Source organism: Phoxinus phoxinus (genome assembly GCF_949152265.1).
Source record: "Phoxinus phoxinus genome assembly, chromosome: 14".
Lineage (NCBI taxonomy): Eukaryota > Metazoa > Chordata > Actinopteri > Cypriniformes > Leuciscidae > Phoxinus > Phoxinus phoxinus.
In genome coordinates this window covers 14,158,895-14,184,915 of record NC_136889.1, presented here as the reverse complement: position 1 = coordinate 14,184,915, position 26,021 = coordinate 14,158,895, and the positions used below count along the sequence as shown (strand labels likewise).

Sequence of the window (26,021 nt, the reverse complement as noted above, 5' to 3'; positions counted from 1 at the left end):
TGCCTCTCGTACTAACTCTGTCCTTCTTTCTCCATGCTGGTCCCCCCCCCCCCCCCCCCCCCCAGCCTGAGGTGACAGACGAGGGTTTTGAGGCCGCTGAGGCGGAGGTAGATATAGACGATGAGGATGAATTCACAGACAACGAGGATGATTATGAGCCAGAGCTGCTCTTAATGTCTTCCAATCAGCCAGTTAACCAGCCCATTCTGGCCGCTGCGCAGTCTTTGCATCAGGAGGCTCGCAAGTGGTCCAGTAAGGTACTCCTTTTTTCCGGCCTCGGCGGGCCGCAGCATCCCTTCTGCATCCAGATATTATTGTGGGAATGCTGAAACCAGATAGCTGCTGCTGCTGCTGTTATTGCTTCACACTTGGGTCCGGTGTGTTTTTTTTGCTGCTGGGGTGGCCAATGACCGCGACTGGAATGGCAAGTTTGTTGTGCATTTTTTGGACAAACTGATACTGGCTTCACAAGTCACTTCCCTGCTCATTTCTGATAGTGTCATACCTCTGTGCCTCGGTTTTGAACAAGGAACCCTTCACTCAACCGCTGCTGCCAAACACTCTGCTTTTGCCAACCTGTGAAGCCATGGATGACAGTTTCCCAATGACTTCAGAATTACACGTTGAAGTCATGTCACATGCCTGTTTGTTTGTTGTGCACTGTTTTTCTAACCATTTACATGAACCATGTCAAAGCCATCGTAGGATGATACATTTTAACACACTGAAACTCTGCATGCCTGTGTACAAAAATAATTGCCTCACTAAAGGAAAATGCAGAATTCTACTCAAGGTATTCTGATCAAATTATTATTATTTTTTGACACATAATTATAACTGGAAATTTATTAGACGGGCACCATATTGTGGGCAAATGTCCCGAGACGTTCTCATGCACACCAAGAAATTTCCCCCATATGCGTGAAACGTATGCTGTTCATTTGTAAAAAAAAAAAAAAAACGTTCACAATGTGAAAATTTTGCGCCCGTATAGGACAAGTAGAAATACGGAAATTGTAACAATGGAAACATTTTGTGCGCATGTAGTTGTTTCTCATGCGCACGTGATTGTCAAGTTTTGTATCCTGTAAATATGAATGAAGTGCCTCCATTAGTACCTGCCATGCATATATGTAAAAATGTTTCTCGTTTCTCATGTGCGTGTAATTATAACTGGAAATTCATTAGACGGGCACCAGATCTCGTTTCTCACGTGCGCAAAAAATCAAGTTAGTTAGTGGCTCCGTGATTCACTGATGTTAAAGTCTCGCTACATTTTTATGCAAGTTTATTTTTACAAGTTTATATTTTTTATATAGAAAAAATCATATAATCAGTCTTTGTCTCAAGAGACATGAACCTATACTAATTTTAAAAAGGCATGATTGATGTGTACTGGATGAACATGAAGTGATTCTAAACACTATTTGTTTGTCTAACTGACATTTAAAAAGGTTATAGATTGAAGTTAGATATATAGTTATAGCTATATTATCAACAATCACAAAATTATCTACATGATCAATCTGTGACTGTAGCAGGAACAGTTGTATGTTTGTAGTTATTTTTGACATTTTACCCGTTTGTCTGTAATCAAACCCTCATTTAAAGTCCTTGTGCTCTTAGGGTAATGACATCATTGGAGCTGCGAAGCGCATGGCCTTGCTCATGGCAGAGATGTCTCGCCTGGTGCGTGGAGGCAGCGGAAATAAACGTGCCCTTATTCAGTGTGCCAAGGACATCGCCAAGGCCTCCGATGAGGTCACGCGGCTGGCTAAAGAGGTCGCCAAGCAATGCACCGACAAACGGATTCGCACAAACCTGTTGCAGGTCAGTGGCGCAAATATCATGCATCAGTAGTGCAGCTCTCTTCCAGCACAAAGAGTTGAGTATTTGCTAATCGGGTTATTTTGTCACTCCAAAAAACTCCGGAATGTTTATTCCAGGTTTGTGAGCGTATCCCAACTATCAGCACTCAGCTGAAGATCCTGTCCACAGTCAAGGCCACTATGCTGGGACGTACAAACATCAGTGAGGAAGAATCTGAGCAGGTGAGGGCAAGGCACATTCACAGCCATCTTAAATGAAGGATTTATTGCATTTGATTAGAACTAAATTGACTGTGTTTGTCTTTAAGGCCACTGAGATGCTCGTGCACAATGCGCAGAACCTCATGCAGTCCGTGAAGGAGACGGTCAGAGAAGCAGAAGCCGCCTCCATCAAGATCCGCACAGACGCAGGGTTTACTCTTCGCTGGGTCCGAAAGACCCCCTGGTACCAGTAAACGGAGGACTAGTTGTTTTCCATCAGCAATTCGCATCCTTGCCTTTTTTAAACGTCCTAGGTCTGATAAAGGGTGGCAGGAGGAAAGGACCTGATCCTTAAACTTTTGGACATCAGCGTTCGGTTCTAGTTTCGGGGTGACTGGTATTACTTATTTTTATTTACTTGCAGGTATTTGTACTTAGTACACTTATTTTGTCTTTACAGAGGCTATTAAAATTAGCCGTAGTTACCTTTATCTCACACTACGGATGTATAGTGTAGGAGTACATAGGAAACATATTTTTTAAATATATATTTTTTGGTATGTTGGGTTTCCAAATTCCAGGTATATATATTTTTTGCATGAAGACGTTTTCTATTTTATATTGGAGAAATATGGCATGATGACTTAAATGCCTCTCTCGAACAATGTTGGAGTTCATGATGAAATTTACTTTAAATTAGTTTTTGACAATTACATTTTCTTATTGAAATTGTATATATTTATACTTATATTTCATCAGATCATTATCACAGATCATGTTTTAGTCACAAATATACAACAAATAGTGTTGTAAGCTTTACTTTGATAAAAAAAAAAAAAGATTTTACGGCTGGCTGTTTTAAGTTATAATTCACTATAATTAACTTTTCTTAGCTCATATTTATAAAGAACTTTTGCTTAGCTATTTATTAAACAGGATAATGCCTTTTTTGATAGGCCATGCCATTACAGAGATGTATTTTGCATGGCACGGGTGATGCCAAAGATTTATAGTTTTTTACACTTAAAATCCACAAGCTATCAAATAAACGTGTCTATCATGTAAAACTACAGACATGTGAAAGCTTGGATAGTTAACACTGAAATTATTTTTCCTTTCACACTTCACTCTTTCTGTTTGCACTTGTGAGAGAGTGAATGTTTTTTGAGATTTCTTATACTCCTTTCAAAAGAAAAGCACAATCCTCACAACAGTTGAACTGTTCTCTCTTAGCTTAGTCTTTTAGTTTAAAGCTGTAATTTTGACGTTTCTCTCAGTGTGATTGTTTTCAATTGTAGTATATTGATGATGGAGCTGTCTTAATGTATCTTCCATTTGGATAAAATGGGTAACAAGACCCAGGTGGCTTGTTGATACCTAAGTGTTTGGACTCTGGAGATGGTTTACCCCAAAATGAAAATACTTTCATCATTTACTCACCCTCATTTCATTCTAAAACAGAAAATATATTTTTGTCCATGCAATGAAAGTCAGTGGGGTCCAAACATGTTGTTTTGGACCCCACTGACTTTCAATGTATGGACAAAAAAATACATTTTTCAAAATCCACAGAAGTCAGTCAGTCATACAGGTTTTGAATGACATTTGGGTAAATATGTATAATAATTAATAAGTTTAAAATATTATTTTTAAATTTTGGGTTGATCTATCATTTTAGTGACTGTACAAAATGAAATGTGTGGAAATCGTGCAATTCTAGTATGGAAAGCTCAGTAGCACAAGCTCATCACCTTTAGCTGAAGATGCACTCTGAATTATCTGTACAGCAACAGTAAAACTATCATGATGCTTCACTGCCTTGCATTCACTTAAAAATCTATAACATATACATTTGAAAGATTACCTTTTCAGCCCCCAATATAGTGCCTCGATGTGAAAGTTTACAGGGCTGTATTTGTTTGTGTAATAGCATGTTTTGGGTTCTGATCACATTTAGAAAGAGTGAAAATACTACTTTGTGAATGTATATATGACACTAATGTTGACTTTTTGTCAGTGTCACATAGAAAATAACATCTTATGTGCCTCAGATTGATAAAAATGTTCTGTTAGGTGTTTCGTTTGAAAACTTCTGTCAATAAAGGGACAAGTTCCTGTTTCTTTTGTTAAAGGTACTGCACTTCAATTACTACACAAAGATTAAAGGACTCGTTAGATATTAACTTCATTCATTGTTAATACTTTCAAACATATTGACATGAAGCTATAACACATTTATTATTAGTCAGACACAAAAAATATCACATTTTGTTTGGAAACTTTATAAATCTGAAGGCTTTTGGTTTAAATACATATCTTAAAATGCAGTTAAGCAGTTCCCTTGACATTTTATAAAATAATGCAATTGTGTGTTCTTTGTGACCGTGCAAATCCTCAAAGTTACATTAAGGTGGCAGACCTGCATATCTAGAGTCACTGCAGGGCAGTGCAACAGAACAGATTTTATCACGTGTGCTCACAATGGCTCAATAGTGCTTGTATTTGGCAAACTTTAAGTGTTCGAGTAAATTCTCTTTACAGCAGGTACAAGTGTCATTCACCTCTGAGCAGTGATGTGCTTGTGTAGTAGAGAAATTGAGCTTCATTGTAAATATGTCCTGCTACAGTATAAGCATGGCTGCTTTTAAAGAAAAGCCATTTTTTTCCATTTAAAGGCCACTGGTCTAAAAGAAAGTACATGGCATATAATACTTATGTAAAAGAAGGACTGTTTATATGCAGAAACTCTCAGGTATTATTTTGTACCAATATTAAAGATTGTAGCGCAGTAATGTCATTAGAACATAGCTTCTATCACTTGTAGATGTTTTCTGTGCTAACATGTTCCACCTTTAACAACATGTGAATGCAGTGTTACTGTAACAAGAAAAATCCTTGTTTTTGATGCCACAAAGCTAAGCGTTTCTGGCAGAGATGTACTGTACCTTAAATCCAACATTATACAGTTTTAATACATTAATGGAATGTTATTGATATGAAGATAAAGATTCACAAAGAAAAAAACTATTTTCTCAAACTCAATTCTCTGCAGTGGAAAGATGTTCACTTCTTGCAAATTGCCAGTTACTTCCCACAAAACAAAGAAAGATAAATATGACAATAATAAATGTAACTTCGATGTTATAAAGAAATAAGAGATTGTGCACAGTTGTAATTCTGTATGATTTGTCACTTAGAAAATGGCACCTCCATTAAACTTTTGGCATAGTATTGTGATACTCTGCAGACGGCCTCATGTCCTGACCTGGAACTTCCCAGCTTTGGTCACATATTTCACACCCTTGAATGGCTTATATTTCTCTCCGTACATGTCTAGACGATTCACTTTCAATCCTGTGAAGGAGAAGAGAGAGTGAAGTAAGCATACTTGTATTTATACTGTATAGCACATTTTAAAAGTGCTTTTTTTTATTAGGATTTTGAAAGTTTTACATCAAATATTAAGATGTAAAATTAATAAGTAAGATTATGCACTATTTCTACACTGTTTCAACTTAAAGTAAGTGTGCTGCCTTAATATTAAGTCTAGTTAACTTGAAATGTGAATTTGTACTAAGTGACAACTTGGATATTTGAGTTGACTAAAGTTAAAATTATGGCAGCACAAATTTTTTTTACAGCGTAGGTCATTAATCAAATAAGTACATTTGTGATACTGACATGTGAACTCGTTCGTTCAAAAGTTCAGATTAAGAATAAAGTAACAGAATTATTATGAAATATTATAACAGTTTAAAATAACGGCATTTTATTTTCAAATTTAATTTATGGTTCTGAATTGAAAGTCCATAAGAACAGCATTTATTTAAAATCATTTCAATACATCCCTGCTAAATACAACTATATATATTTTTATTTATTTATCTAAATGACCCCAAACCTTTGAATGTTAGTGTATGTCAGCGTACACATACAAACGTGGAAGGAGATGAAAATAACTTTATTATTTGTTCTATATTTTTCTTTTTCTTTCTAAATGAAGTTGGGTTATTGCAGCTTATTGTGCTTGTTAATTACAACAGTGCTTTATCACAAGGTCCTGCTGGCAATGAATAACGACCAAAGCTGATAAAAGGGCCCTAGCCTACCGGAGATGGCCAACTGCTGGATTTTCAGGTCAATGTTCAGACTTGGGTTCTCCTCTGGTTTAGGAGCTCCAGACTGCAGACTAAGACTTCCTTTCAGATTGGGAAGCTTCTGGGGATTTAGCTTCCCTATGTCCCACAACAAAATCTACAAGACAACAGTAAGAATTATTAGTCACCATCTGAGCAAAATGTGTAGTGTCATTACTAGAATGACTCTGCTAACTACAATGAATAACAATCAATGAAACTGGAAAAGAAAGAGTTAGTGACCTTTGTGACTGGGTCATAGTTGTAGGTTCCCTGAGTCGCATTGAGGTTGGCACTGAGAACCACTTTGGGCATGTGTACGGTCACTACCAAACACTCCACAGTCTTTCCCATGGTCTGCTTAGGACCCACAGTGATGTCCAGTCTTCCTGAAGATCCAGTCTCAAAGAAACTGATGTTCTGCTTCACATATACCGGGATTGCTACAAGGCTGCAAAAACAGATAAAAAGCTAAATATCTTTAATAAATGTTTTAGGTTTATTCCTTAACCGTTTTCTCCACATACTTCTGCGCACTGATGTGATATGACATGAGCTGAAAGTTTCCATCGGGGGGAATGAAGGAGATAACTCTCTCACTTTCCCATCTTTTATAACGGACACACGGATGAAAGCTTACGTCGTCCAGGAGTCTTGGGTTCTGTGGATGGAGATCAAACGAGAGTATACAGTAAAATCTGCATGAATAATCATTTTTAAATGAGCAAAATGCTGTTTAAAATGGAGTGTAATGCTTTGTCTTTTGTTCATAACCAAGATACTCATCCTCAGGTTAACTAAAGGTACCCAGACACTTGTACTCAGATATGGACAAGATATTTCAAAGAAGCAGTGAAAATTAAATTGTATACAAAAAGAAAGAAACCCAGATGATGAAATGCTCTCACCATAAATGAGAGAGTAAGGTCTGGCATTCCAGACATTTTGACACAAGCATCAATAACTCCCTGGATTTCTGCAAAAACAGTAGTTCCTGAAACAGAAGAGTACACCAGCATTTACCTTGAAAGGAAATACAACTCTTGCATTCACATGCACAATCTAACTGGAAAATCGACGGAAATTCAGACTCACCAGACTTATCCAGGATGGCATCGATTTCTTCCACCACATCAAAATAAGCTTCATTATTGGTATATTTAACACCTGCTCTTCTCCATGGGATAGTTGAGAGCTGACCAGTAGGGAGGGTCTCGCCAACATTACTGCTGCCTGAAGATTACTAATCAGTTAGATTCTCAACATCATATGGCCATTAATAAAATACTCAGGGTTATGGTCGTCTTACCTGTGATGGTGTTGACCATCGACCGCAGGATTGTGGGAGGTCTGATAAGTTCCTTCAAGATGTTGGATTCCGTGGCGAGGGGGAAACCGTTATCCAACATTTCCTCCAAGAGCTCATAGACTATGACCACATTGTCCTTGATAATGGTCTCAGAACATTCTCCAAAATAATCCTGCATAAATGATTTTAAAAAAACCCCCCCATGAATTAACACACGTTCTATTCAAGACACCAACTATAAAATGTACACTAAATTTGTGGTTGATATGATTTTTTTTTTTTAAACAACTGTTTTCTAATTGAACATGTTTTAAAATGTAATTTATTCCTGTGACGGCAGAGCTGAATTTTCAGCATCATTACTCCAGTCTTTAGTGTCACGTGATCCTTCAGAAATCATTCTAATGTGCTGATTTGCTGCTCAAAAACATTTCTGATTATTATCAATGTTGAAAATTATCATTTTTATTATTATTTGATGAATAAAAAGTTAAATTTTAATTAGTTCAAAGCATTTATTTTGAAACAGAAAACTTTTGTAACATTGTAAATATTTTACTGTCACTTTTGATCCAATTTACTGTGTCCTTGCTGAATAAAAGAAATCTTACTGACCCCAAACTTTTAAAAAGTAATCTATGTTTGGATATATTTTCTACAACGCACTGTCAGTAGTTTTTTTTTTATGTACCTGAAATGTCTCTGCGATTCGATGCAAAAATTCTATTACAAAAAGCGGAGGCACTTCTGTTTGGATGACAGAAACAAAGAAGATCTTCTCACGGTAGATGTTTATAAGATAGTGATGAGGCGTGCGGATGACAGGAGGCACATTGTCAGGTTCCACCGCTTTCTCTCGTGCTTCGAAAAAATAATCGCAGACAGAGCGGCTTATCACACTCTTCCAGTGTTTCTCCAGGAATAAATCTCCACCATTGTTTATCAGGAACAAGCTGTGAATCATGGTGAGGGCTGGAAAGTCATTGGAATGAAAACAAGACGATGAGAATGGAAGTTGTGGTAACAGATATGAGCAACTGTTATTCCAGTGCAGAGAATATATGCATTGAATTTACACATTATAATTTTTTTAAATAACAATGCCTATACAAACTAAATGTAAAAGGGAGTGGCTGATTCATGAGAACCTCATGAGTTATTTAAACTCACCCACTAATTTATTTCCCTACTTATTGTTTTAAACCATGTCTTTGTAATCTACGTTATGGTCAATATCCAAATTAAATACTATATAAGAAATAAAACTACATTTCTATAACTTAAAGTAATAAGGATAGTGGCTTTAAAGCAGATTACAAAGACATGGCTAAGATAGAGATAGAGAAAGTATTTAAAGCCAATTTAAGGTAAATATACCATAGAAGACTTGTCAAAATGCATGTGTAGAAGATGAAAGATGCTGTGTTTATATATATATATATATATATATATATATATATATATATATATGTGTGTATGTATGTATGTATGTATGTATGTGTATATATATATGTGTATGTATGTATATATATATGTGTATGTATATATATATATATATATAACATTTATGTAAAATTAAATAGTGTTACTAATTTTATCATCACGTAAATAATAAAAATAAACATTTTAAACAAGAAATTCAATTGACCACCACTAGTTCTAAATGCAATAGAACCAGTTTTAAAACTTCAGAACATATCATTTTTTAACCTATTACCTATCATAACTTGTACTATATTTTCGCGGGATGCAAACAAACATGCTAAATCATGTCGGACTGTGTGATTGTTAGTTAACGTTAAAAACAAAAAAACATTCATCCCTCAGAAAACACTAAAAACAAAAGCATAAAAGTTGTTTCCTGAAAGAAGAGTTAGAGGATATCCTGTGTCTATCGATTACGTGAGGCTTAATGTTCATGCGAGCAAATTACAGGATGTCAGCTTTTTATAACTACACATATCCAAACTTATTTTTAAATAAACCTTACCTATTGACAGCTGTCTTGATGAATGTTTTCAGGCAATATCCTCCGCTTGTAAATGTGGCAGATGTGTCACTCCTGTTCATGCGTCCAAATATACGCCTGGCGCGAATTTAAATGAAAGTTGATTTAAAACACAAACAGTCGATCCTTGTGAAACAAAGCGTAATTTCAAATATGTTAAACGATATTTCTGCAAAGCATGTTATTGATTAAAGTTTATAATAGTTCAGAAACGTATTTGTTGCTCCGGCAATACACAGGGGCAGCTATATGTCTGTGGTAAATTTTCCCTCCACGGCTAGATTCATTCCGAATCGGTTCTTTTGAGCAGCTCTTTAAAAAAAAAAAAAAAAAAAAAAAAAAAAACGGTTAAATGGACAGATTCACTGGTTCTTTGAATAATCAAGTGACATTTAGGGAAATATTGCTTTTGATTACGTTTTTTTTTTTAAATGGGAGTTTATTGTAATTTCATCATGTTTCCCAGTTCAGTTCACTGCCATGCTTTATCTAGTTTAGAAATTTGTACATTTAAATGCTATAGAAATGTCATACAAATACTTAAATTTGCACTTTAAAAAAAAGATGGTGCGAAAGTGCTATAAAGTAACTTTCTTTGACAGTCAAATCTTTGGTTCACTTGCTACATTTTTACTGACTCACTGAACTTGTATTAGCAGCTCACTCACCTGTCCCATCCTCAGCTCATTACGAATCAGAAATGATCGAAAGAGACGATTATCAATTGAATAGTTCACGAGAACCGCTTGATCCGTTTCATTCATTGGGATTCGTGAACGAACAGTTTTGTGAATCAATTCATTAAAATGATTCGATTCGAAAGAACTATCCGGCGCCATCCTCTCCCAGATGCTTCATTCGCTCTACAAGGTGCCTGGAGCGTATTTGATAGAGCACTATCACACTGCAGCATGGCGTCCGATGAACCTAAAGCCAAAAGGATTAAACTTGAGGAGAAACAGCTCAGGTACAGTAAACACAAGCATCGGTTTATGAGTGTAGATTGATATAGTCAAGCGTGTGATGAGTATTTTTTTTTAACATGGGGCGGTTTCTTTGCGGCCACTTTTGGGTCAGAGGTCTAACGTTAATGTTAGTAGTCTGCGTGTCACTTAAAGTTCATGTGCTGCCAATTCAATGTTTTCTCTCAAAAACACATTGTTATTACACTGGAAAAGAATGTATCGGGCATTTTCCAATTAGCTATGAGCAATGCCGATGAGTGCAGCTAATCTTCCAAGCTTAATTGGCAAACTCGTGATCATGTGGCATTTTTACGAGTGAACATATCCAAATCGTTCCACAATCAATTTACTTATATAGATGAACGAACGATGTGCCCGTCTTGTTGTGTATCTATGATTAATGCTTCCGTTGTCCTTGAGTGTTTTATATCGACCACTGGAGTGCGTCCCCTCGGCTCCACGTGTCTTTTTGTTATGCTGTCGGGCTCTGGTGCACAAAAAGTCTTCCCTCTGTATATTGTCACAGCATTAATAAACAAGCATGCATATATAACATCAGTACATGTATCTCTACACAATGGAAGTGTCCGTTCAGTTTATACTGCATGCACACATATTGTTTGCAACTTGTTTAAGTTAGCACTTAGGTCACTTTCCGGTTAGTATTTCTGTCCCAAAACTATTGACACCCGGCTTCCCAGATATGCGGTGGCTCTAATCGTGCTGTCATTATTAAGTTTCAGACATGATGACAAATGTGTCGTAGGTAAGTTGACGTAAACGGCTAGTAAGATAAGATGATAGTAAACTAACAGTTAGTGCGCAAGCGTTTTCATGTCAGCACACGGCTGTATATTGTTCATTATTGTTTGCTTGTATATTTATATTTATTTTTGTACACTTGCCGCCTAAATATTTTAAGCCAAAAAAGCGTAAACAGGGGACAACGAACGCTCCTCCTGTTTCTCAGCCAATCAGCAGTCGATGCTGCTGTTCGTTCAGCCAATCAGCAGCGAGGTACTCTTGCGCCTGAGTACTAACTTTGCAGAGCGCTGTCTGGCTGTCATTAAACTCCAGTGAGCATCACCTCAAGCCACCCTCATGCCTACAGCCAGGTAGGGCTAAACATGTAGTCAGCTATTTGAGGATTTTTATACGTTTTCTAATCTTGTCATTCCATAATGTAAACAAAATAATATTTTTTACACTCAAATAACGTGCGTTTTTAAGAGAATTTGGTGTATTGTATGTTTTGGCTAATGGAAGCTCATACAATGTGGTGTTATATTGTTTCCTTTCTGCATAGTTTGCTTATTTACCTTGTTGCTGAGGTTGCTGTTTTTAACTTTTAGGCTAGCTGTACAGAAATGTAGTTATTTTTACGTTGAATAGCACTAAACATCTGTTTTAGAGCACACCAAGCTGCACAAACTCCCACACTGACACATCTGTGCTTATTCACAAGTTTCCCATAACTTGTACTAAATTGTGTTTCTTTGAATGTAGGAGCACAAATGGAGATCATTTAGAAGAATTTTGTTGCTTTCATATTAATAGAAAATGTATGTCTCTTTGTTTCTAGTATTTGTAAGTGCTCCCTTATTTCTTTACTTTGAATAATATGTCGTCTTTTATCATTACTCATTGCAAAATGAGTAATTGTATCACGTCTGTCAACAATAGATTAGAGGCAACATTTTAATCTTAGGGTCTCCACCACATGTCTCATCCAGGGTGAATGAACGGTCAGTCACTCACTCCGCCACGTGCTTGAATATTTGATTTGTTGGATGTAGTGACTTTCTTAAATGTTTTATTGCCAATTTTAAATCATTTATGACATGACTTTCTGTCTGGCTAAAAAATACTGAGTAATTTTGCAACTCATAGACAAAACATGATCTAGCTTGAAGCTCAAATATAGATTTCTGGTAATTTTTTGTTATTATGTAATGTTCTGCAGTTTATGCTTGGCTGAATCTTCCATGTTTTCATGCTGAATTTCTGTTGGGTTCAGTTTTACCCCTCAAGAGAAAAATACTTGAGTTATGCACATTTTTTGAATTTTTGGGCAAATGCTGAAAATAGTCTGCAAGTGAATCATAAAAGCCCTATGTTTTTAGTGTTACTATGCTTGTGTTTGTTGTCAGGATTACTCGATTGTTTTCTTAATGTTTTAACTGGACGCACATGTCTTTCTTTTGCAGTCAAAATGCCCTTTTCGGGATGGGAAACCCCCTGCTTGACATCTGTGCTGTAGTGGACAAAGACTTTCTAGACAAGTAAGTCACATGGTTCTTTAAAATCAATTTGTATTTTAATCTGTTTGATAACATGGCTAAACATTTGCATTGTTGTGTCAGTGTTTTGTCATGTCTTGTTTTTTGCTTTTAATAAAGATGTCACCCGGTGGTTAATCTTTGGTCAGCCTATGTTAGATTTGATCTGACGTTGGAAGTCCAGTAGGGTTCATAGTAGGTTTAATTTCTTTGCAAAAAAGAAAGAAAAATAATACTGTTTATTAGGCCAAGTGTCCTTGTTCTTTAAGGAGGAAAGTGGCACTACTGAGAGGAAATCTCCTGTTTGACACATTACAATACTAGTCATAAAACAATAGCCCTCTGGCCACTCACTCCCTCCATTACATAACCTCAAACACACTGGCAGTGCCCGTCTTGCCATTAATGTCCTTGCCTTACCATGACCGCGAGGGGGCACGCTTAGAGAGGTTTTACTAAGCAGATGTTTTCAGTAGTGAGCAACTGAATTTGACCTTTTATCACACCATTTAAAATGTTCAGGTTAAACTGGTTTTATCTGTTTTGTATTGTGCAATATAGAGTTTTTATACTATATACCGGACTATTTTCTTAGTTCTAGTATCTGCCCTAGTTTGAATATGCTGAACAGACAAATGAGAATTGAGAGCTGTGAGCCTGCGACATAATGAAATGAAACATTTATGAATAACAAATAAATTGTGGTATTTTCCTCACACAAAGCTATTTTATGGCTTCAAAAGACTTGGAATATTGTGCAAAGTCATATGGACTACATTTATGGTTATTTAATTTGTACTTTTTTTTTTTTAGAGGTTAACAGCCATCCTAGTACCTCTAGTAAATTGTTATTTTGCTTAGTTGTCTGTTCAGAGTCATGGAAGAATCATGATCTCTGTTTGAAACAAAAATAATCCTAAACCTCAATTTAACTAGAACCGTGAAATACTGCATTATGCGAAAAAGGTATGAAGCGATCATATTTAAATTCTCATATGCTGGACGTTATATAATTGACCTAGACATACATTTGTTTATAAATATAGAGGTTCTTTAAATGGTCAAACTGCAGCTCGTTGTATCTTAACTGGCAACACTTTTGCAAACAGGTTGGGTAATAATCTTAAAACTGTTGTTTCAGACAGAACAGCTGGACCTGTGGCAGACTTTGACTGTAATGATTTCCATTTGATTTATTCCAAGTGTAGAGCAGTTTGTTTAGTTGCATGACCTGATGTTTTGCAGGGCAGAGTCAAAGAATAGATTACTAAGATGAATTAAGAGAGATCAGTAAGCTGCCTTTTTAATGATTTGAAATTGGCCCAGCACATGATTGACCAAACACCAAAAGACTTTCAAGGTAATAGAAAACTGTTTTAGCGACTTGAGCAATTTGATTGGTGTATGACAAACTGAAATAAAATCGCTTTTATCAGGGCAACTAAATCTCAGTAAGGCCACCATGTTCTCTTAAATATATTTGTTTGCTGTCAAATTAAGGTTTGACTATCTGGTTAATTGTCAACGTTTCTTTTCATTTGTGAGAAAATCATTACCAAGATCCCACTAGTTTACATGCATACCCTACCCTTCAAAAGTCAAAGGTCGGTAAGATTTTGAAAATGTTTTAAAAAGAAATCTTGTACGTTCACCAAGGCTACATTTATTTGATCAAACTAAGACTGAAATATTATCATTACAATTTAAGATAACTGTTTTATATTTTAAAGTGTAATTTATTCCTGTGATGGCAAATCTGATATTTCAGCATCATTACTCCAGTGTTCAGTGTCACATGATCCTTCAGAAATCATTCTATGTGCTGATTTATTGCTCAATAAAATTTTCTTATTATCATCAATGTTGAAAACAGTTGTGCAATGTGCTGCTTAATTTTTTTTGTGTGTAAACCATGATACGTAATCTTTGATTCACTATTCATTCATGACACAGGATTCATCTTTGATGAACAGAAAGTTCAAAGACGGCATTTATTTGAAGTACAAATCTTTTGTAACTTTGTAAAAGCATTTACTTGTAAAAAATCACCTTTGATCTACTTAATGAGTCCTTGCTAAATAAAAGCATTAATTTCTTAAAGAAGAAAGAAATCTCACGACGAGCCCAACTTTTGAACGGTAGTGTAAGTGATACTCAAGTCTATTTTTTGGCGTTTGTCTTCAAACAATTTTACTGTTGCTTCATACTCTTGGGTAAATGAAGGCACTCTGGGACAAGTCCTTCCTAGTCATGTGATCTCAATAAGGCCTCCAGTAGTTGTGATGAGTCAGTGTCTTGTTCCATAATCCTTTTCAGATGTTAAATCGCACCTTATTAGATTAACTGTTTTCACCATTTGTACCATAAACACAGACTTCAGCGAACCGTCAGATGATTTTCATTTTTAAATGCACACCAAGTTCTATTTCTTCTATTATGAATGACTCATAATTGATCATGTTTTGTAAATGCAGTTCTTGGATGGATTCAGACACAGAGTTCAGTTTAAAATGAAGCAGGCACATACATGGACTCCCTTAATGATGTTTTAACTTGATGAGGTGATTATGGCTCAACGAAAGAAGCTTTATTTTGGGTTAGGCCTAAGACCTTCACCTACACAGGCTTCTTAGTAAAATAAGCTGTCACACGTGCTTATCTTTATCTCATGGCCGGACAGACCTGCTCTGTGTAGATTGTTCATTGACGGTATTTGTTTGAGAGTAAATTTCAAGATGTTTAGCGGTTCATTGTGAATAGTCCAAACAAAACATGACAAATTCAAAATGGGTCATATTTTGACCATAAAGATTATGTCACTGAATGGAATTAAAATCAGAATTTTGAACCCTTTAAAAAGCTATTTCTTTTCCTGTTCTTGATGAGTAAATCTGCAGTTACTAAAATGCATTTTCTTTGTGTGTCTCACAGGTATGGACTTAAGTCAAATGACCAGATTTTAGCAGAGGAGAAACACAAGGAAATGTAAGTGTCTTTTATCTGTGTTATACTGTTTATTTTTTCCCCAATACAGGACAGTGGGTCTCATTCACTAATAATTGCGTGGGATTGTTTCGTATTTGTATGCACAGGAGAATTGAGTATTCTAAATGAGCGAACCATGTGCATTGTGCAGTCATTTGCATAAAACACGCCCAAACATCTCCATATAAGGGCTTTCCACACACGCTTTCCTCAGTCTTTTGTTACTCTCGTCAAACTTGCCGCTGTTTGCAGACGCGCTCTCACCTGATCTTCGAGGATTGCCATGTGTGCCATTCTCACCAGTTCAAACACAATAAACACCAATTATACAGACCCATAACAGACCTCTCAGTAGCCAGTTGTACTCGTACTAAATCTGCGTTATTCAGAGAAACCTCGCAGCTGAAGCTATGACGCAGCTTATCTTATTCTTTAACTGGAGCCTACAGTATATGATGAAATTGTATTATTTATTGATTTTATTATATCATTTTATATTTGGATTATATAATACAATTAATGCAACATACTTCAATATGATTATAGTCGTGTTAGGATGAAATATGACTTCTTAACACAATTATATGGTAGTACAGAGTAAGTGCTTTTTGCATACGTGTGGTTTCAGTTGTTCCTATATTTGTTTGTACATTTAGAATACATATTACGAAATTTTGGGTGAACCGTGATTTGCTCTTAAAATTGTCCGTACGCTTATTTCATGCACACATTTGTGCGTACTCATGCTTGGTGAATGAGACCCAGTGTTTGTTTTTGACATTTTGGTATGTTCAATGATATTGATGACATATTATAGGCTATCATCCCTTCAAATGAAGACATTTTTGTTTACTTTTTTTTTGCTGAAAAAGTAAGTCTAGTGTTCATGAGAATAGCTTTCGTCCTGGCATGTGGCCTAATCTACTTCTCTAGAGTAATTCCTTATTTAGGACCACATGCATGTTCAATGATTCTGTTCACATGCCTGTATGCCAACATATGCTTTATCTTTAGAGGATGTGAGATCTCCTCAGGAGGGAAGTGCCTGTACAATGCATTACAAAGCACCATTGTAGTTGTGTTGCCATCTTGTGTATTGACGTTACACCATGTTGATTAGCATCTGATCTAAACGATTGATCCTCTTTAATGCAAAAATTAGAAGGATGTTTATGACAACTCTGATACTGACAACTCTGAATCATGTTCAGATGGCTGGATTCATCCGAGCCCACTTTCCTTGATCTAATCATGTGTGAAGGCTGCTATTTGATGAGCCTGAAATTGTACTCTTTGGTCTCAGCAGTGTCCCAAAATGATTAGACCCTCATTGATAGAAAGAGTGATTTAGTATGTGATACTGAGAGTGTCGTATTTGCAGTAGCTTCAGGGCAACAGGCACTTTTGTCTGAGCATCTTGATGTCATAGTTGCATCCTAAAAGGCTGATTTACACCATGCTGCTTTAGCACAACCCAGCTCAGATCTGCACTTGATTCCGCCGCCATTTCTGAGTGACTAGAGTGCTTTTACTTGATATAATACAGGTGAAACTCGAAAAATTAGAATATCGTGCAGAAGTTAATTTATTTCAGTAATTCAACTTAAAAGGTGAAACTAATATATTATATAGACTCATTACATGCAAAGTGAGATATTTCAAGCCTTTATTTGTTATAATTTTGATGATTATGGCTTGTAGCTATTCTAATTTTGAATTTGGGGTTTTCATAAGCTGTAAGCCATAATCATCAAAATTATGACAAAACAAATAAAGGCTTGAAATATCTCACTTTGCATGTAATGAGTCTACTGTACATAATATATTAGTTTCACCTTTTAAGTCGAATTACTGAAATTAACTTTTGCACCATGGGCCGGTTTCACAAAGATAGACTTCGACTATGGCTTAGCCTTAGATATAGTAGATAGTCAGACTTCAGATAGACATCTAAATCAGACCGTTCCACAAAGCACTTAAGACTTTGACTATCTTAAGTAGGACTACACTGCAATGCATTCTGGGTAAAATAAGACACTTTTTAAAACAAAAAAACATGGCGGATCGTGTAAACACATTCAACTGCTCCGTGCAGTTGTTTACCCCAGTGGAAAATTAAAATATGTGTTTGTTGGAGGAGTATAACAGTTGCAAGGACATTTTACTTGGGAAATTTAGTGGAGAATGTATAGTAACAAGAAGAAATGTTTAATTTAGAAAAATATTAATCTGTCAGACTCAGTATAGTAGTATCCTTTATTTCAGACTCATGGTCCATCCATACAAAAAGAGTAATAAATAACACATAATACAAATACAAATACAAATACACAACACAAAGTTACAAATGACTCGTTTAAAAAAAAAGACACTTATACCAGTGTTCCCAAAACTGGGACGTGCAGCGTGTGGTACTGTACCTAACATTCACCAGCACCACAACAACTTGATTTACAGACTCATTCAGTCGACAAATGAACCTAAACATCTCTTTTCGCAGGACAGACTGCAGTGTGTCCACTCTGTTGCTCACAAACAACTCACTCGCACAGGTTGATCTGGGCTTTTTTAGTAGCATCCTCAGAGCGTCATTGAAAGCTACTTGCAATTTCTGGAGACTAGCTTTTTTATAGTTCAGCCACAGATGTGCAGTGTACAAAGGCGAACAGTATGCTTTAAATAGGGTCAACTTGACTCCAGCAGTGCAGCAACCAAATTTGCGTACCAGAACATTTGCCCGCACATACAGCATACGGCACTGACGATTAATATCATTGTCATCTGTAAGCTGATCTGTAATCAGGTGACCAAGATATTTCACTTTACTGCAGACATTAAGAACATTACCTGCAAGCCTAAAAACAGGAAAAGTTAAATGTCTGTCTTCTGTGGTTCTGCAAATCATGATAACACTTTTTGAATCATTGTACTTTACATCATGTTCTTCCCCAAACACAGAGCATATGCTAAGAAGATGCTGCAGTCCAGCTGAGCTCGGGCTAAAAATCACACAATCATCTGCATACATAAGATGGTTCATCACTGTACTGCCGACCATACAGCCAGTTTTACCTCGGTTTAATTTATATGATAAATCATTCATGTAAAAATTGAATAAAATGGGGGATAAGATGCTCCCTTGTCTTACTCCATTACTAATATGAAAAGGAGCCGATATACAGCTGTCCCACTTCACTTGCATGGTCTGTTGGGCATACCAATATGATAGTATTCTAACAATGTATTTAGGGACTCCTGCTGCATCCAATTTTTTAAATAATTTCCAATGATTCAACCGATCGAATGCCTTAGATGCATCTAAAAAACATAAAAAAACAGTTGAGTTTTTTCTCTTATAGTTGCTTAGTAGTTCCTTCAGGACATATATGCACATATCTGTACCATGCTTCGGTTTAAAACCAAATTGATTATCTGCAGAGATAATTAATTCATTAATCTTATCCAGGAGAATTAATTCCACAACTTTTGATATTATATTAGCTAGGGCGATGGGTCTGTAGTTCTCTAAAGAACCCACTTTTCCTGCTTTATCCTTAATCACAGGAATCAACATCACAGACATCATTGAGTCAGGAAGAAAGCCATGGATCATGAAGGCAGTAAAGCCTAGTGCAAGAAGTGTATATAGCCGTATGCTTGCATTTTTTAGATGTTCAGCCGAGATAGAATCCAGGCCAGTTGATTTATTAGCTGCTAAGTTCCTAATAGCTTTAGAGACCTCATGAAATTTGATTGTATCTACTTCGTCAACATTATCTACTTTAAAACATTTAGTCTGTACACAATTAAACAATTTTCTATAATGCATTCGCCAGAGCTCAGCAATAGCATTTGCACCAGAGACTCCATCAACTGAACATGGTATTGAGGGTTTGCAGTTATTTGTACGTTTCACTTCTTTCCAGAAATCATTATTTGTGTTATCTAGAAGTTTCTTGGCCATAGCTTCTGCCCTCAAATGCTGCTCATTTTTTCTAATAAAACGTATTGCATATTTACATTTTGCATTTGTGCTCTTCTTATATTCAAAAGTAGGTCCCTGCCTTGGTTTACCAGCCATTGCCCAGGATCTAGTAGCTTCACGAGCCTCAGCATAGAATTCAGCCACATATGCATTCCAGCCAGGCCGAGTTTTTCCTCCCTTTTTATGCTTAAGAAGAGACTTACTCGCTTCAAGTAAAGCAGAGACAATAGCAGTATACATAGCAGAGATATCTGTGATATGTTCACTATTTGTGCAATTACCATTTTTGCACATGAGTGCCTCTCTAGGGAGATATATATTATTCAACAATTGATCAGTATGTTCATAGTACAAAGACATTTCTTCACATGTAAGAGAGGACCAGTCCAAAAAAACATGATTTGAGTTATTTTCACACTTTATAGTTGACGGTATGTACTCAGACCTGATCAACATTTTAACAGGAATGTGATCAGAAGTGGATACATCGTATAAAATTTCCATATGTGCCAAGGATGCGTGAGCATCGGCTGTAGTGAGGCAATGGTCCAGCCAAGACGTGGTGTGCCAGGCCTCGCTTATATGTGTATAGCTATCATCAGGCAGGAGCTCTCTGCTGGACAATATTAAGTATAGCTTCCTTGGGCAAACGAAACCGACCAATGAAGTCCTCATTATTATATATTTCCAGTAGGTTACTGCGGTCCCTAAAAACCATTTCCCTTCTCATAGCTCTCTCCATAACGTCGTCAGCAAACCACATTATGAGCCATTTTCCCTTTTCTTTTGGCTGTTTGTAATGTAACTGCTTGTTACTGCTGGTTGCCAAGGTAACATAGAGTCTTAGACCTAAGTTAGCCTGGGGGTAAGGTGTCTAATTTTTTTGGTCTAAATTAAGTCAGTCTTTATTTTTGTTAAACAGTCTAACTTGCATTAGACTAGTCTATGAGCAAATTTTAGACTTGTCTAACACTATAGACCGGTCTAAAATAGCTTTGTGAAACTAGCCCCAGATTAACATTTTTCGAGTTTCACTTGTACAGTATGTCCTGCTTTTGGTAATGGTCTTAAGAGTCAGCTTGAAAGCCTTAAGAAGTAGAACGGATGTATTGTTTACTGCAAGTAATTGCATGCAATTTGGGATATATTTAACTTGTTTTCCTTAGTTTTGAGAACTGAATTTTTACCCAGTATACTCCTCCTTAGTCGTCGAAGTTTGGAAATGGTTGATGTCCAGTTATGTTTGGTTTAGAAGGCGGCAAGTGGATGCTGGAATGAACAGAGCTTAAACAGTAGGCTTATTGCTATTGCAAAAGTAGAACATATTTCATAGATTAATTCAGCCTGACAAATCTGCATACAATGCTAACATTTATTGTTGGAGTTTTAAAGGCAAAAAAGACAGAAAATTCTGTCATTTACTCGCCCTCATCTCGTTTTCAAACCAGTTTGGCTGGCTGTCTTCTGTGGAATACAAGAGGAAACTTTGACTTTTTGGAGCTTCACCGCTCATGGCCACTGTATACTGTTGTTCATTGGGGAAAAAAGCAGTTTTGAGATGCTTTAACACTTGTGCTCCACAGAAGAAAGCTGGTTACGGTTACATAATGCATTAAGTGTCATGAACTGACAATGAACATGATTTTTTTATGGCATTTATTAATCATGTTCATCCAAAAAAAAGATTAACTATTTAATTATATAATTAACTTATTGTAATTAATAGTAGTTATTTGGTTATTAATTACCTTTAAAATGTTACAATTGTGTATTATCTATGTAGAATTATGTGAAGAAATTGGCATTAACCAAGAATAAATATCTTACTGTAAAGTCATCAATGTCATAAGTCATATGAGAATGAGAACAACATAAGGGTTAACAGATTTGATTTATTTGGTCAACATTCACTTTAAAACCATCAAGAAAGAAGGATAACAAGTGTCAAGTTAAAAAAGCATGCCATTTTTCTTATCCTCCATTTGTTTATGATGTTTATCTATGGTAAGTTATATGTCAATGTTAAACATAAACATGGAGGACATGATAACTTAAATTTTAGTTTTTTATGTTTAATGATTTTTTTTTTAATGTTTTCCAAAACACTACGGTCATATTAGGAAATGTTTGACTGTCCAGATCAGACTCTGTTTGTGTGTAACACGTTCTCAGAAATGCTTTTCAAAGGTTGTAGTTTTTTTTGGATTCATAGATTTTAGTGTTTAAGTCGAGATTGAGCTGAAAGACAGGGATCAGACGGAGACCTTTTGCCCCTCTATTGGTTTACTCAGCTGCGCTGTGCTCTTCCTCTCTCTGTGTGCAAACCTCAACAATGCATCACTTCAGCATGCACAATGTTAAACTGATCACGAGGTTCATCACTCTTGAAACAATATCAAATATTGTCTGTAACTCATTGGGCTGGTGCTGTGGTTTATGCTCACGGATGCCTGTGAGATATTAAGTTTGCTAATGATTATCTCTTGTGGGCCAGTAACTTCAAAACCATGCTAAATGATTGATTCGGTCATGAAATGTTGCTTTGCTGTCTTGAGATTCCTAAAGTAGGTTGGTTGTGAAGTGATGATTCTGGTGGGAACTAAAGCACTTGTCACCGAGTATTATGTTTGAAGCTGTAGGCCTCTCTTCATTGGCCTTGTATGAAGAGAAATGAATGTGGCTTACCACTGAGAGAAGGCAAGGACTACCCGACACCCCGCTGTGTTTAAAGAATTCAGATGCTTAAAATGGTCCAGGCCGACTCAAAAAAGCACACAAAAGTTAGAAAAGGCCTGTAATCTGTCTAAAGCAATGCGGAGGCGTATATCAAGGATTTGATCCAAAGCTCCTATTGTTGTGGCTGCTCTGAATGTGTTATTTCTTTCAATGACCTTAACAGACGATTCGTCGCGCTGTGTTTTTTAACCACATGTATGTACCACAATGATTTTTGTTATTTATTTGCGACTGCTTCAGGTTGAAATGGTCTGATTTGGTGACTCTGCACTGTTTTGAAGCCTTTCCCATTCTAGGGCTCATTTATAACCGTTGCGTACGCACAAAACAGGCCCTGAAAGAGGCATACGCCACTTCCGACGTAACATAAGTTGTAATTTATAAAAACAAACTTGACGGGAAAATGTGCGCACCTGCACACAAACTCTGACCCATGCGTACGAACATTTTGGAGATGGAGCAGTTTGGCGACACCGATGGTGAGCTGGAGTTAAATGTCTTTTTGGTCACTTTTAGACAGAAAATCTAAAGAAAATTATACATATACAGAAAGATAATACAAATATAATTTCACTCACCAAGCCTATCACTTGAAGCAAATATCCACACCTTAAATGTCCGCGTCAGCGAGCGCGTTGGGCCGTTTAGTGAAACTGACGCATATCTACCAGCAGATTAAGTAAAACTGAAAATCTTCATTATGAGTCCTAATCATACAGTCCATGTTCACAATAACAGTTTAAATTTTTTTTTATTTAAACTGTTTTACTGATATAAACATTTAGATTAAATATGCCATTATCATGGAGTTAAACACTTAAACTACATGAAATTATTACTGATAAGTAAACATTTTTTATATTCAATAAATATAAATATTTATTGTGATGGATGTAATGCTTTTGAACACATTTCCTCTGGCATGCTGTGTTTTAATGTTTTAACTGCAATTGCTTTTATAGTTGCTATAATTGCCATTACAGTTGCTTATCATGATAATAGCAGATTGTCTGAGAAAATAGTTTTGTGCAAATAATGCACAACGAGGTCTATCAAATTAATGTTTTTAATTAAAAATATATATTTGAAAAAAAAATTGCCAGTGGGAAAATTGAGAAACTTTCTCTGAAATGTATTTTACACTATTTGATTTATTCAAAAAGGCAAGGATCGGCTACTAAAGGATTTTTATTAATAATGTGACGGCAAATCCGTATTTCATATTTTCCTAATGCCTTGTACCGTTAAACATGTTATCACGTGGATGAATAATCATATACAGTACAAATGCTATGCAGATGCGGATATGCATAGTAAAACTAGGCGTTGTAAGCTCATAAATGGTTATTTCGGGGAGGAGACGCATGTGCGCACAATCTTCCGCTGAGTGGGATTTATAAAGTGAATCCTGCGCAGGTTCTGACGTACGCACGGTTTTATAAGTCTGAATATTTTTTTGCGCACGCAATTTTTGGCTTTCGGGCGCACGTATACTTTTAGTAAGGATCCTACGCACAGTTTTATAAATGAGACCCCTGTTCTTTTTTTCTTGTCTTTATCAGAGATGTTGGCCTGACATTAAGGCGAACCGGTGGAGAGGCCAGACATTCATTGATCACGACACTTGATAAACCTTCTATATATGATTCACCTGTGCATTTAAAGCATAACTTGATCTCAAAACCTCTGTCCAGTTGTTTTTCTTTGACCCAAACTAAGATCAATAATATAGCCTAATCTTTTTGTTTATTGAAGAACTGTTTGAATTTATAGCTGTAGATGTTTGCATGACCACTTCCTTTATTTTTACATTTAGATTACCTTTGCTTTCATATAACAAAGAAATAGCAATTTATTGACACTGTTCAATTAAAAATTTCAGAGCAAATCATAAAAGGAATATCCATATTTCTTACTTTACACAGAGATGATAATGGTGTATCAGTTTCTAAACCCTTTTTCAAAAATGTGCACTTTGAAACCTACTTCAAAGTGTGCGTTTTCAGGCCAGCAAAACGCTGTTGTTGTTTAAATAAATGGCCAGAATGAATAACACCGTTTTCATATGAAATCAGAAAACTTTTGTGTAAGCGGTTTATAATAAATCTAAAATAAAGTTATTTTTTTTATTATTGGCTTATTAATGTCAGCCAGAATGATAATTCTAGTATATAATTTTAAAAATATGCATCCCTAATTGTAGTGCATAAACAGTGTAGAAGTTTGGCATTTGCTTCTACTGCTTGGTCAGAAATAAGGCACTTTATTTTGTGAATATACTAGCCAGAATTTAAGGGCTTGCAGTGCGTTGTGCCAAACATCAACCTTTAGCCATGACTACAATTCACATATTGCACAAGCTTACTGCTGAAATATTGCATTGCATAATGCAGTTCATTTACATTCTGGGTCATTTGGACTGAACAGTGCTTGAGTTTTTTACCATAGACAGATGCTCTGACATTTTGCAGTAGACTGTCTGCACATAAGTTGGCATTCATCGGTCCCTGTGTGATTTACGAGGCAGCCGAGCGTAATCACTTATCACTGTACTTCTGTTATGGCAGTCCTCAGACAGGGTTTGATGTTCATATGCAGTAGTTTATTTTCTATAGCCTGTCGGTTTTGTCTTTGTTCATGGAATATATATCTAATGTTTTGAACAACAATCCACTATATGTATTAGTTAGAATACACTGCTAATTTTAAAAATGCTTTTTAGTACTAGATTGTGTAGTTACCATTTACCAAGCAGGGGATAAGGGAATGAGCCATGCTAATGCTAACCAGAAAAAAATGTATCACATTTGTATAACACTGCCATCTTGTGACAAAAATAGGCTTTTCTTTATAGTTCTCTTTTTTGTGTAGTTTTTTATGTATTTATTTTATTTTAGTGAGCTTATAATTTTTACCTGTGAAGTCCCAAATATCTGGAAACAAAATGCTAGCTTTATATAGCTCTGCAATATACTTCTTATATCATTGTAATGGAAGTCACTTCTGTTTTAAGTATAGACCGGTTTTAAGAGGTGACTTAATGTGTGCCAGACAGTGTTTTAAAGTATGGAGTCAGCTCAGCAGGTGCAGTACCACCGGCAGCCAGCAGGTGGAGGCATACGCTCAGGCATTGTATTACTTTTACACAGCATCATGCCGCAGGGTGGCTTTTGCTCGTGCACAACAGGAAGTCTTATCCGATTTCAGATTAGTTTTGTTTAGCAAGGGACGGACAATTGAGTTGCTTCCCAGGCTGAAAGGCAAAGTTATTTGTTTTGAAAGTCTTGAATGGAGTCAATTATATTAAAACAATTATTGAGAACACATCACTTTGATTTCATAAATGCCCAGACAATCTCAGAACATACTGGCTCTGATCTGTGTCCTTTTGTTCTGTGGATTGTCCTAGCGCTGTGCAGCCCGTGGGCAATCTGCCTCCCCCCGGAGAGAGCTGAGTCTGACTGTTTCCTGTGTCTCAGATGGAGCTGGTTTTGATGAGTGCGCTGTTCTTTATTTGAGAGCGGGCAGGAAAAAGAGCTGTTGCACACTGAAAGCTAAATTGCAGGTGCACAGAGGATTGGGGGAAAG

At 36.3% G+C, this 26,021-nt stretch overlaps 3 protein-coding genes across 9 annotated transcripts in view; 2 read left to right on the top strand and 1 right to left on the bottom strand.

The window, feature by feature from the left end:
- The window catches only part of vcla (vinculin a), a 42,354-nt gene extending 38,196 nt beyond the window's left edge, over positions 1-4,158 (top strand). For 3 of the 5 annotated variants that reach the window (XM_079634946.1, XM_079634945.1, XM_079634949.1), the window contains 4 exons: positions 66-257; positions 1,627-1,830; positions 1,947-2,051; positions 2,138-4,158. In XM_079634946.1, the coding sequence (XP_079491072.1) occupies positions 66-257; positions 1,627-1,830; positions 1,947-2,051; positions 2,138-2,284 (648 nt within the window). In that variant the 3' untranslated portion in view covers positions 2,285-4,158. The remainder of the gene's footprint in view (positions 1-65; positions 258-1,626; positions 1,831-1,946; positions 2,052-2,137) is intronic. The other 2 variants (XM_079634948.1, XM_079634947.1) reach the window with 1 other exon arrangement.
- Positions 4,159-4,291: 133 nt separating this feature from the next.
- On the bottom strand, positions 4,292-10,343 carry ap3m1 (adaptor related protein complex 3 subunit mu 1). 2 transcript variants are annotated; one of them, XM_079634951.1, is made up of 10 exons: positions 10,152-10,343; positions 9,466-9,561; positions 8,167-8,447; positions 7,476-7,647; positions 7,262-7,399; positions 7,075-7,160; positions 6,694-6,827; positions 6,410-6,617; positions 6,140-6,284; positions 4,292-5,384 (listed from the first exon to the last, which is right to left on the bottom strand). In XM_079634951.1, exons 3-10 carry the CDS (start codon positions 8,437-8,439, stop codon positions 5,284-5,286), a joined length of 1,257 nt encoding a protein of 418 aa, XP_079491077.1. In that variant the 5' UTR covers positions 8,440-8,447; positions 9,466-9,561; positions 10,152-10,343; the 3' UTR covers positions 4,292-5,283. The 2 variants fall into 2 exon arrangements, with proteins under 2 accessions (XP_079491077.1, XP_079491076.1); XM_079634950.1 differs by lacking the exon at positions 10,152-10,343 and having other exon boundaries at positions 9,466-9,773.
- Positions 9,759-26,021, top strand: part of adka (adenosine kinase a) — a 148,780-nt gene continuing 132,517 nt past the window's right edge. Inside the window, exons 1-3 of one of the 2 annotated variants that reach the window (XM_079634952.1) lie at positions 9,759-10,450; positions 12,656-12,730; positions 15,659-15,712. In XM_079634952.1, coding sequence (XP_079491078.1) covers positions 10,290-10,450; positions 12,656-12,730; positions 15,659-15,712 — 290 coding nt within the window. In that variant the 5' untranslated portion in view covers positions 9,759-10,289. Of the gene's footprint in view, positions 10,451-11,504; positions 11,564-12,655; positions 12,731-15,658; positions 15,713-26,021 lie in introns of those variants that run through there. The other variant, XM_079634953.1, reaches the window with a different exon arrangement.

Excerpts from the sequence above, each read along its gene's own strand:
- ap3m1 (XM_079634951.1), bottom strand. The coding sequence starts at position 8,439 with ATGATTCACAGCTTGTTCCTGATAAACAATGGTGGAGATTTATTCCTG. Across the intron at positions 7,400-7,475 it reads GATGGTCAACACCATCACAG|GCAGCAGTAATGTTGGCGAG; the intron begins GTAAGACGACCA and ends AGTAATCTTCAG. Across the intron at positions 6,828-7,074 it reads ACCTTACTCTCTCATTTATG|AACCCAAGACTCCTGGACGA; the intron begins GTGAGAGCATTT and ends CTCCATCCACAG.